The sequence below is a fragment of the Podarcis muralis genome, chromosome 2, assembly GCF_964188315.1.
Source record: "Podarcis muralis chromosome 2, rPodMur119.hap1.1, whole genome shotgun sequence".
NCBI classification, from domain to species: Eukaryota; Metazoa; Chordata; class Lepidosauria; order Squamata; family Lacertidae; genus Podarcis; species Podarcis muralis.
In genome coordinates this window covers 60289182-60301637 of record NC_135656.1, presented here as the reverse complement: position 1 = coordinate 60301637, position 12456 = coordinate 60289182, and the positions used below count along the sequence as shown (strand labels likewise).

General features: G+C 42.3%; 2 protein-coding genes across 31 annotated transcripts in view; both read left to right on the top strand.

The window, feature by feature from the left end:
• The window catches only part of LOC144324915 (collagen alpha-1(XXIII) chain-like), a 214132-nt gene extending 204066 nt beyond the window's left edge, over positions 1-10066 (top strand). The window contains exon 4 of the mRNA XM_077924594.1: positions 4729-10066. Coding sequence (XP_077780720.1) covers positions 4729-4781 — 53 coding nt within the window. The 3' untranslated portion in view covers positions 4782-10066. The remainder of the gene's footprint in view (positions 1-4728) is intronic.
• Positions 10067-10237: 171 nt separating this feature from the next.
• The window catches only part of LOC114591309 (uncharacterized), an 84380-nt gene continuing 82161 nt past the window's right edge, over positions 10238-12456 (top strand). For 16 of the 30 annotated variants that reach the window (XM_077924583.1, XM_077924579.1, XM_077924575.1 and 13 more), the window contains exon 1: positions 10239-10283. The gene's annotated coding sequence lies outside the window, so the exon portion shown is untranslated. Of the gene's footprint in view, positions 10284-12456 lie in introns of all 30 variants that reach the window. The other 14 variants (XM_077924566.1, XM_077924565.1, XM_077924563.1 and 11 more) reach the window with 3 other exon arrangements.

Here is a 12456-nt window from a genome sequence, read left to right as displayed (position 1 = left end):
GTGACTGATCCTGTTTGAGATTTACCCTATTATGCAGTGTTTGGCTTATGCAGCTCTTCCTCTGCCTTTCAATAAGGTCTGATCTGAAGCTCTATCGCAGTCTCTGCTTCCTGGATCCATACTTTCCACACACTGTGTGTTTGCCTTTGGCCCAGCTCTGACAGCACGTAAGATCACATCATGGTTACCATTCAACACACTTTCACAGTGTACTCAAAACCCTTCAGGTCTGCCTTAATTCACCCAGCATTAGCACCATCACCCAATTACTTTCAGACTTCAGTACTGTGCATAGAAAGGAAGGAATATTTCAAACTTTTTTTTTACCAGTCACTCAATTAAAAGATGCTATGCAATAATTTATATTTGTTCAGCCATCTGCTATTAGTGATACTGTTATTACTGTAGAAAACAGCTCTCTCAAAGCATTATACAGTGGACACTCGGGTTGCGAACATGATCTGTGCAGGAGGCACGTTCACAGCCCGCAGTGTCCGCAACCCGCAGTGCTATGTCTGCGCACGCATGGGTTGCGATTCGGCGCTTCTGCACATGCTCAAAGAGTGATTTAGTGTTTTTGCGCAAGCGCCAAAACCTAGAACTAACCCATTCTGGTACTTCCGGGTTTTGGCACGTCTGTAACCCAAAAACACACAACCTGAAGCGTCTGTAACCCAAGGTATGACTGTAACAGCCTCCCACCCAAGTAGCATCATGTGAAGGAGAACAGGGACAAGCATGCTAAGATACACCTTCAGCCCTGTCACCCATCCCTACTTGTGAAGCAGGGAGCTTCATGTGCGTATGGAGACTTACTACATGATTTAGAAGGCTGGAATATAAGTTTTCTAGATTGTTCAGGAATCAGCATGAATACGGGGTTTCTGATGTGCCCCTTCCAACTTGTGGAGGCTACCGGGGTAGCACATAGTCATCTTCACATGGGAAATGATAATGCTGGATGTGAGCTAATAAGGTTAATTGTCATTTAACTCTCCAGATTGCACTCACTGTTTAATGTAATGTTAAAATGTGATATGCCTCCCAGCGTTCCAGGTTTCTCATTAGTTACTGTTGGGGTTGGCAATTCAATTTGGCTGAAGATTTTGAACATGAGTGGCATTTGATTGCAGTGGTGCTGATTAGAAAGTAGCTAGGCTCTGTTAACAACATCAAGAATAGTTTATTTCTACCCCACTCTTCTGCATTTGTACTTGGAATAATTTACAACTAATACATAAAAGGCAAGAACGGGCCTTCTCTGCAGTGGCTCCCCATTTGTATAATGCTTCATTATATACCTTTAGGCACGAGGCAAAAACATTCATTTTTAACCAGGCCTTTGGTTGATTTGATTGACATCCTATGCCCTTTTTAAAATGTGTTGGGGAGAGTTATTGGGTTGTTGTTGTTCTTATTTTGATTATGTATTTTGTGGTTTATATTCTGATTTTATTCTGTGAACCGCCCTGAGACGTGAAATACCATTAGAGGGCATTCAACACTGATACAATATGAGGACAGTATTGTAGACATGTCATGGTAAAAGGTATATGGTGAAATCAATTGCTAGTCATCCTCAGAGTAGACCTGTTGAAATCAATGGACCTGGACCCATAGAGTATACTGAGAAGCTTGACTGAAGACTATACAATAGAATGTGCCTCACAAAAAATACCTAACTTGTTTTGAAATGCACTGTACTGAAATACAATGCCTGCTTGTGGATGATGCAATGATGCCCCCCTTCCAATTATGCTGTAAAATATAGTGTGTGTGTTTCAGATTTTCTTCACTTAATCACAGCTGCAAGTATTTCATAGCCAAGTCCAAGAAAATGTCCAGCAACATGGCTTCCTTGTGTTAATGTGGGTGATCATTAACAAAATAATTCTGGAAATGCAGGGTTTAGCTGGGAACTAATTAATCTTTGAAATTAATTTTTTCCCCTGTAGAGGTTATTTTCATAATGAAAGAAAGTGGTTATGTGATGTAACACATGTCAACTCCACTTGCCAGCTAATTATACTGCTGACCCAAGAGCCTAATGATGGCCAATGCAAATGTTTTTATTTTGTAAATCACAAATTGTTAGGCCTGTTGAAATTATGGGCTTAGTTTAAGACATGAAACTACAGTGGTACCTCGGATTAAGTACTTAATTCGTTCCGGAGGTCTGTTCTTAACCTGAAACTGTTCTTAACCTGAAGCACCACTTTAGCTAATGGGGCCTCCTGCTGCCGCCTGAAGCTTCATCCTGAAGCAAAGTTCTTAACCTGAAGCACTATTTCTGGGTTAGCATAGTCCAGGGGTCTGCAACCCGCGGCTCCGGAGCCGCATGTGGCTCTTTTACACCTTTGCCGTGGCTCCGGGGTGGATACTAGTGAGGGGAGGAGGCACATTGTGCGCCCCGACACTCCCCACTGTGGCAGGCACTGTACTGGCTGTGACGTCGCATGGGGGCGGTGCGTGCGTTAGTCACGCACCGTCCTGATGTCACCTTCCCGCCCACTGTCAGATCGCGGCTCCGGAGATATATTTGTTTTAAATGTCGCAATGGTTTTGCGGCTCCCTTTTTTTTTTTTCTTCGAAAACGGGTCCAAGTGGCTCTTTTTGTCTTAAAGGTTGCAGACCCCTGGCATAGTCTGTAACCTGAAGCGTATGTAACCTGAAGCATATGTAACCCGAGAAACTACTGTATTTTGATTTTATCACATTTGAGACTGCAATCCTAACACTACTTATGTGGGAGGAAGACCCGTTTGAACAGTAGAACTTGCTTCTGTGTAGACATGTTGGATTTGCTGTTGGATTTGCATTACATTCAATGTAGTGCTAAGCAAAACATTCCATCAGCACAAGGATTTCTCTTTGCACAATGGAACATTCTCTGATGTATCTGCTTGCGTACAATCCCTAGAAATGAAAGCAGTGTTCTCCAGCTCAGATCTCTACATATACAAAACACATTTCCTTGTATAAGAAAGCCTTTTAATTTCTGGTCTATACTGAATTTGCTGTGCTTCCATCTACCTTCTTAGAGTCAGCAGACATAAAAAGCCATAGTTTTCTACATAAGGGGACCATCATCAATTCATGAATCCTGTACCCAATGTATGGAAGTGTTGTTATCATGTGCAAAAGGTTGGATCCACACTAAACATGAGCAGAATTCTTCTCTTGGGAAACACAAGTGGCAACTGGGAAACACAAGAGGCAATTTTGATTAATTCACCCTACAACCTACCACCCTTTAAAAAAGGATTGGATAATGTTTTGGAGCAGCATGGGAAGCAGTGTTGGAGACTGCAGGGAATACTGGTGAAAATTGCATCACTCTCCCTTCCTCAAGCAGTAGCCCCTGCAGGATCCAAGTCTGCATTCAAACACATTAGCTTTAATAAAAGGCTATTTAACTGGGGCTGGTTTCCCACACCACCCTGAGCTGTGGCTCTTCAGCAGCAGCAGCGTAAGTGATCTGGGGATCAGACAGTAAGCCACAGTGAAGTTAGTGGATTCTGTAATGTGCCTGTGATTATTAATTCCATTCTTCAGGTTGATGATGGTATTAAAAGAGCCTTTAAAATAGGTTTAGTGTTTGAAGATACTTGCATAAACAAACAAAAGCATGTTTCTCATTTTATATTGTTTTCCAGGGAGTTCAGTTTTTCTTTAATTTTTCCCACATTCCCCCCCTCCTTTAATCCTTCTGGTTTTGATCATGTAGGAAATGGAGCATGAAGAAGCTAAAAGAGAAAGAAAAGAGAGTGTAAAATGCCTCTTTTAATAGGAGTGAAATGTGGATTCCATTAGTCTCTTCAAACTAAATGCTCACCTCTGTGTTGGGCAGGGGTCTTTGTGGGGATATAGCAAACTGAGCTGGGGTATGAAGAGTGCGTCTTTATTAGCGAAACAAATATTAGTGCTCCAGAGGTTTCACTTTATTGTGCTTGACTGCGAGCCAATTTAAATATACAAAAAAATAGTTCAAGGTAAAGTCTTCTTTAGAAAGTACCACTTTAGACTTCAGATGGGGAGCTATTAGCATGAGAGAGAGAGAGAAGGCTGAAGCCATTGTCTTTGATTTATTAGCTGCAAAGTAATCCAAACATGTGATCCACCACCTGTAGTGTCCAAAAAAGACACATATGTATACTGTGTCTTCCTTTGTAGGTAAAATCTCACACATGAAGATACGAGAGATAGCTAGGAAGCCTTTCCAAGAGGGAACTGATTCCAGCTGAACTTTTCCTTCTGTGTGGGGCAAGGAAAAGAGACATTCTACCAGCATCTGTGGCATGCAGGTTGGAAGCTTAACAAACTAGAAGTAGGATGGTCACCTGCCCTATTTTATCTGGCCCCAAAATGGTATTTTTTTGACCCTACGTTCTTCCAACTTCACCCTTAGGAGTCAAATTTGTTCTGTCCTTTCTAATGGTTCAGCACTCATACTGTGAAGTTGCCTTACTATTTTCTTTGCTTTAAGTGTTTTTTGGGGAGGTGTTTTTCTTTTCTTTCTAAACCTACTATACTAATTTTCTTAACACTACATGATATCACACTAAAACTGATGCTACAGTGTGAAATACCTGTATGTTGTACTGTTCGTGCTTTGGAGGAGAACAGTTCTCACACAATTTGTCATCCTCAGAATGAACATTTATATGGTAGGAAAATACTCTCTGTTCTCTGTAATTAATGCTAAATGTGTTGTGTTTTGTTTTTCAGGTCCTCCAGTAAGTACATGGATGTTACTCTTGATCATGAGTCAACAAAGTTAAGGCATTTATTTTCCTTTCTGTGTCATTTCACGGGAACAGTACTTTTGGTAGAGGTGTGTCTAGGGCATAAATTGGTACCAGATGCTGCTTTCCCCTGTGCTTGTTATAGGAATGTTTGGGAAATGCTTTTTTCACTCTCTGCCTACATGGCTTTTTGGCCATTTTAAATCTAGTAAAAACATATTTTTTTTCAAACATCTTTTTGTGGGTCTCAAAAATAAATGAACAATATGCCTGTTTTATGCTTGTATTATTTATTGCAAATGTTAAATTACCTCACCAGCTCCCAGCAGCCTCTAACATGTCTGAGGGGTGGTTGCTACTGATGCTGATGGCACAAAGCTGTGACTAAATGCACCGCATTGTGGCTGGGGAGCTGCGCAACTGAGGTTGTTCAGAAAGTTGTAAACACTGCAGACCCAGAACTTACTGGGAAAAAATGTTTTAAACCAGTGTTGCAAATGTGTTTTAATGGGACAGTCATCTAAATCCTAGCTCTGCTTTCCATTCCTACCTACACTCTTCACCCTTACATGTGCTGCCTTAGCAATAATATGAAGAGAGACCAGTTATATGCTCTATAACTTTAAAGCACATTTGAAACGCATTTCCCCCCTCAAAGAATTCCAGACACTGTAGTTTAAGAGTTCCTGTAAATCGTAACTGTCTGAGGGATTGACTACAGTGCCCTGATTTTGTGTGTGTGTGTGTTTCGGGGGGGGGGGTGCTTTGTACATGCTGTAAAGGTATATTCTGACATCCAGCCAAGCACAGTGTACTTCAGCAGCACAAAGGCAAGTGGGAGGCAGCTATAGTGGGAGAAGAGGAGGCAGAGCTGGCCTCCCTATGAGATAGGGTGAAGTGCCCACCTCAGGCAGTGGAAGTGCAAGAGGTGATGCTCCACCACTTCTGCTGCCAAGAGGGAGGCGTTCTGGCATGCACTGTTGCCACTCATCTTCCCCACCTAAAGGTGGAGAAGCTGAGTGAGCAGCAACAGTGAAAGGATTGCCCCAGCTCTCGCCAAGTTTTGTGAAAGCCAGGGCTCTACCACACTGCCAAGCAGTTCCCTCACCTGCAGGGAAGCTGAGCGGCAGCACTTTATATAATAATAATAATGTATTAAAAATACATTAAAATGTCACACTTTAAAAACTTCCCTGAACAGGGCAGCCTTCAGATGACTTCTCAATGTCAGGTAGTTGTTTATCTCTTTGACATCTGATGGGAGGGCATTCCACAGGGTGGGTGCCACTACCGAGAAGGCCCTCTGCCTGGTTCCCTGTAGCTTTGCTTCTCGCAGTGAGGGAACCACCAGAAGGCCCTTGGTGCTGGACCTCAGCGTCTGGGCAGAATAATGGGTGTGGAGACGCTCCTTCAGGTATACTGGGCCGAGGCTGTTTAGGAGCACCCTGGCTCCTGACGGATTCGGTGAGAGCTGGGGCATTCCTGTGTGCCATGTTTCCCATCTGCTTTGCTTCCCAACAGCAGGAAGCCAAGCAGCAACTCTTTGAGCAGCAGTTTAGCGAGAGCCAGAGTGTGGCAGCAGCGGAAGCGGGGGCACAGCACGAGGGCAGGAGGCGGCAATTCCTGTTTCACCTCAGGAGATGATGGGTGTTCTACCTAGCTTTTCATTTTACCCATTAAGTTGGGTTGGGTGTGATTTGTCAAAGGGTCCAAGGGAAACACTGTGTCAGGCTGTGAAGCTGCTTTGAATAATTCTGCTCTCTGTGGTTTCATCAGCTGGGCTCATAAAAGTTGTATAGAGAGGTTCCTTCAAATTAGTAACTTCCCTATCAAATATAAGAGCAAATACAAAAAAATATTTAAATTTATTTAGCGTCTGGTAGTAAAACAAACAACCAAAATCTATCAAGAAAGAAAATACATATTTAGAACTCTGTTGAATTCTGCCACTTGAGGCAATTTCGCAAAAGTGGTGGTAAGTGTGTTTTTAGTTTAATAATGTGCCCCATTTCACATCTTTCTTAGCACTTGCCTGCAATTGTGAATGGTGGAAATGCAATTTAGTACCCTTAAGACTCAGAAAATGCTTTCCATATAATATTTAAAATGTAACATTAACAAACCCACTTCTGTATCCCCTCCATAAACATCCTTCTAATACAGCATTGGCTAATATAGATTTTAAACTGTTTGAGGTTGGATTTGAGGTTTCAGATATTTATTTATCAAAGTGCCAGTTTTGAAATTTGCTGTTTTACCTTGAACATTAGGCATGCCATGCAATAGGAGTTGAAACTTTTTTTTTCCTTCTTAAGTTTGCTGCAGAAAAATCAGAAATTGGAGGTTGTAGAAAACTTGTTCTTGCTGTGCCTTGTTATCCTGCATGAGCATTAAGCCAGTGATGGATGTTATAAAGAAAATTAATGACAAACATATTTTAGTGATATATTTTATTCTACTGGATTCTTGAAACAGATCTGCTCAAAGTACTTTCCAGTTCAGGCTTTAAAATATAGATACTGCACTAATCTACCAGTTTCATAGAATTTGTGGGTCACTGGTAATTATTAGTAGAATTTGACTATGGCAGTGGGAGCTCATTTTAAAACCATTGCACTGGGGATTTATGCTGGGCTATATGACAGCTTGGCACTCTGTTTAGAGTCTTTTAGCCAATTCTGCAGGAACTGCTACAATAGAATTTGCAATGTGTGCTCACTGATAATTCATGAGAGACAAAGTGTAGCCAACTTGTTTATAGTAACTTTTCACTGGATTTTTTTAAAATCATGGAGATAATTAAATGTTGTTGCTTGCCATACCTCATAATATTATAACTGAAAATGTAACCTTATTGGGTTCCAATTTAGCTATCAATAACACATGTGAATTATCATGGTGTGTTTCCATGAGGAGCTGCATAGATGTTAAAAGGACTGTACTTGGTTGCTTTAGATTGCATCCATTGCTACTTGCAAGACCAGACCCTGATACTCCTTCCACTGTGCAGTTTGTTTACTTTTTAAATTGGACTGTTCATGCAAGATTTATTCCATTTTTGCATCCAATCAGTTTCATTTGGAACTGATGTACTATGACTGAATTGCAAATATGCCTTTTTCACCTAAATAGGGTTTTCATTTACCTCCGTATAATACTTTTTCACAGTTGCATAGCATAGTTTCTTTCTAAGCCTTAACTACAACAATGACAAAGTCCTTCTACTGTCCCCAATATTTTTGTATTTGGACAGCATTACATTTAAGACAATTGGTTTCTTCTGAGCATGCCCCCCTTTATTTTCTTTCTTCAGCCATAAGGAATTCATTACTACACATACCATAAAGCATCATACTATGCCGAAAATTCATTCTTCACTCCCTATGCCACCAAAGCTGCTTGTTACTTTTCAGTTGCCATAAATTGGGTTCACATATTAAATATTAAACTTTGTGGTTCAGTATTTATGGCTGCTAGATGACTGACCATCCTGTCTGCAGAATGAGTATGCTGTTCAAAAGTGCTTCAAAAGAGCTGGTTACAGAGGATATTAAAGTCACATGCTGAGTAGGTAATTTCTGCAGCCTGATATATTTACCATGCTCTCATAATTTAGCACCAACCATACAAAATATTATAAAACACTTTGTATGGTAAGGTAGAGCGTATGGAGGGTCACTGACACAGGAGAGTTCTAAACTGCATAGTATATACTGAGTCCATTATTACTGGGTTTTCAGTATTATTATTACAGTTACCACTACTACAATTATTACTACCTCTACTACTGTTACTGAAATGGGTAGGCCTGTTGGCCCTAGGCACTTCCTCTCTTAGTGAGAGGTGGACATATGTCTCTCATTTTAGAGGTGACATGAACAAAGCAGGTGAGAAAAGATAAATAAGTGGAGAGACATATTCTTTCTCCTTTTTCACCCTCATCTACCAATTGTCATCTCTAAACCTTCCTTTCTTATGAGGAGTTCCTCTAATGTGAATGTCACCCATTGTAAGAAAAGGTACTGTAAGGAGTGCATGGATTGCCTCTGCCCCAGATAATCTTCAGATATCCAGAACCAATCCTATATTTCATTCTGAGTTCCTATTTTGCTAAACAAAATTATCGCAATGGGTCAGTTTGGTGTGAGGAGAATTTTGAATGGCTCAAAGTGCTCCATTATTTAAAGCCGTTGTTTCTTATTAAGCATTTCGGCTATGGAACCAGGCAGAAACTTTTTTAAAAATGGAAGAACATTTGTCTGAAGGTGTAAACTGAGTTACTGTTGTCCAGATATCATTCAGTGATCCAGATGCCAAATAAACTTATGCCCATAAAAATACTTGCATATTCCCCTTCGGCTCATGACCTTCTCAAGGGTTGTAATAGTAGAGGCATGAACTTCGCAGCATAGAATTAAAGAGTGTGTCAGCTAATACATTTTTATGCCACTACTGCATGTATATATAAATAATATAGGTTTATGCCTGTTATATGTACACACTGCATAGTGTAACCTGACCCTGCTGTAGAGATGCAGCTCTTGCTGCCTTACATTTGCAGAAAAGAATTTATATCTCTGGTTGGAAGCAACATTAGGCAATGGGCCAGCCTAAGGCAAAGCAAAGAGGTCAAGGAAGCAAGCTGCTCTTCCTCTCCCTCTGAGAAGGACTCATCTCCTCCCAGCCGATGTCCACTTGTAGCTCAAAAAGAAGAAAAAGCAGGGAGGCAAAGTTCACCCATGTACTCTAATTGCACTCTTAAGTTCACCATGAGTATTCCAATTGCACTTGAACAGCATGACCATAGAGCTACAGAATCAAATATTTGGCTACAATTGTTTTTTAACAATGAAGGTGATTATGTGTGATCCTAGTGACTTGAACATGGTGATGCGTTAAGGACTACAAGATCAAGTGGGATCATGAGGGTATGTTTGGGGAAAGCACCACGTGCATTAACTAACAGAGACACTTGAAGGTTACCTTTTCAGCTGAATTTTGGGTTTTTACACTGCTTTCACTTCTTAGATATACTGTATCAGGTATCCCCTGTCAGTAGAAAAATTACTCCTAGAAAAAGTTGTTCTATGTGGACTATGGGTTCTGTGTGTTGGGTATAAGCCTGCAGGACGAGAGTTTAAATCTTTGCTGTGTAAAGTTTTACTCAGTGTAGATCCATTGAAATTGACTAAGTCCATTAATTTCAGTGGGTGCACTCTGAGTAAAACTTAGCTGAATACTACCCGTAATGGAGAATGGTCTTAGGCACATCACAATCTGATAACCCAGTCTACCTCATATGGTTGTTGCGCAGATAAAAATTAAAAAAGAATATACTATACCCAGCCATAAGCTCTGTTCTGCTCTCCTGCTTCTCAGGGGACAGGAGTTGTCCCCTGCAGAGCTTCTGTTCCCTTTCAGATCAACCCCTGACTTTTTATATTCTATGATGCCTTGCTGCTGTTAAGTGCAATTGACTGATCTTATTGTTTTCCTTATTTAATATCACAGGGGCAGTCAGGACGAGTTGGTTACCCGGTAACTTTGCCTTTCCCTTTATTTTGTAATCTTTTCTCCAAACTGCACATCATTCTGAACCTCATAGTCTTCTTACTATCCCTGTCAGCACTCTCTCTCTTTCCCTCCCCTCCCCTTCCCCCCTTCAATCATTACCATAGTTTTAAGGTTTTAATATTAAATCTTTGAAGAGCTGTTTCCAAATGCATTGGTAGCAATTTATTTAATTGGCATTAGTGGATGAGCAACTGGAGTGCAGGTTGGCAGTCTTGGATCTCATCCAAAGCTACATGAAACACCCACGTGCGCAGGCTTCCAGCTTCTGTCCGGTGTAAGGGGGAAGGCGTGTGCATGCAACAGAATATGCATCTTAGAAAAACAGAATAAGTGTTCTCAAAGTCTTCATTCACACAGGAATTACAAGCCTGTTTGGCTCGGTTGGTTTGTTTGTTTTTAGGAAGGCCAGTGCTGAAACAGATTTCCGTTGAGATATCTCAGCGTTTGCTTAATTGTAAACAGAGAAAGGCTTATATTTAGTTGTGATCTACAGATTATTCCAGTACAGCAAATACACAGTTATTTATCTGGCTGTTAAAGAAAAGAACAGCTGGGGTGTTTTTGAAGTCATTTGCATGAATATGTGTTAGGGCTAGTATCTGGGGTCTGCCTTGCCGCAAGATCAGTTGATAGGCATTTGTTATGTATTGTCCACTCCAGATATATTCTCTCAAATCTTGCTTCTATTGCTGGAACATTATTATTATTATTATTATTATTATTATTATTATTATTATTACTACTACTACTACGACTACTACTACTACAATTTCCAGCATGTAATGTACCATAGTTGTATCTGGGGAAATGCAATTTGTTTTCCAGATAACACATCCATCGTTGCTGTTTTTACTGTGTGAAATGTGGTTTCATGACTATCACGAATACCTATTTGATAATGCTATGATAGAAATGATAAAGGTGTCTTAAGTCCTTCCCAATACCTGTGCATTTTTTATGACTGTTTGTTTAGTTTTATTTATTCTTTAGGGTGCAGTTCCAAGTGCGTTTTACATGGAAGTAGCTCCAGGTTATCTCTGCCTGATTTCTGAGTTGATTATACGATTGCACTATTAGAGACAGACACGTTTGTCATTTTAGTACTCCAGTATGACAACATCATGTAGCAATAAAAAAAGTCTGTTGAAGCAAACATTAGCAAGGTTACAGTGGTGCCTCGCAAGACGAAATTAATTCGTTCCGCAAGTTTTTTCTTCTTGCGAGTTTTTCGTCTTGCGAAGCACGGTTTCCCATAGGAATGCATTGAAAATCAATTAATGCGTTCCTATGGAAACCGCTTGCCAGGCTGGCGGTGCGGAGAAGGGCTTTTCTCCCCACCGCAAGCCTTCAGGACAGGTACGGGAACAGAGGGGAAGGCGCGCAGCGCTTTTCCTCTGTTCCCGGGGCTTGCGTGGGAGGAGGGTTTTTCCTCCCCACCGCCAACATTCAGAACAGCATTCTGAATGTTGGCGGTGGGAAGGAAAACCCTTCTCCCACCCGAAGTCTTCAGGACAGCCTTCCGAAGCCGGGCGGTGGGAAGAGGTGTTCCCCCCCCCGCCGCCCGGCTTCGGAGCATCGTTCCGAAGCCGGGCGGCGGGAGGAGGTGTTCCCCCCCGCCGCCGCCCGGCTTCGGAGCAGCCTTCTGAAGCCGGGCAGCGGGAGGAGGTGTCCCCGCCCCACCGCCCGGCTTCGGAGCATCGTTCCGAAGCCGGGCGGCGGGAGGAGGTGTCCCCGCCCCACCGCCCGGCTTCGGAGCAGCCTTCCGAAGCCGGGCGGCGGGAGGCGGTGTCCCCGCCCCACCGCCCGGCTTCGGAGCATCGTTCCGAAGCCGGGCGGCGGGAGGAGGTGTCCCCGCCCCACCGCCCGGCTTTGGAGCATCGTTCCGAAGCCGGGAGGAGGTGTCCCCGCCCCGCCGCCAGGCTTCGGAGGAGGTCCGAGGACAGTGGGGAAGACGCGCTGCGCTTCCCCGCTGTCCCGGAGATTTCCCTATGGGCTTTCGTCTTGCGAAGGAAGCCCATAGGGAAATTTGTTTTGCGAAGCGCCTCCAAAACGGAAAACCCTTTCGTCTAGCGGGTTTTCCGTCTTGCGAGGCGTTCGTCTTGCGGGGCACCACTGTACTTCCTTTTTACATACCTGC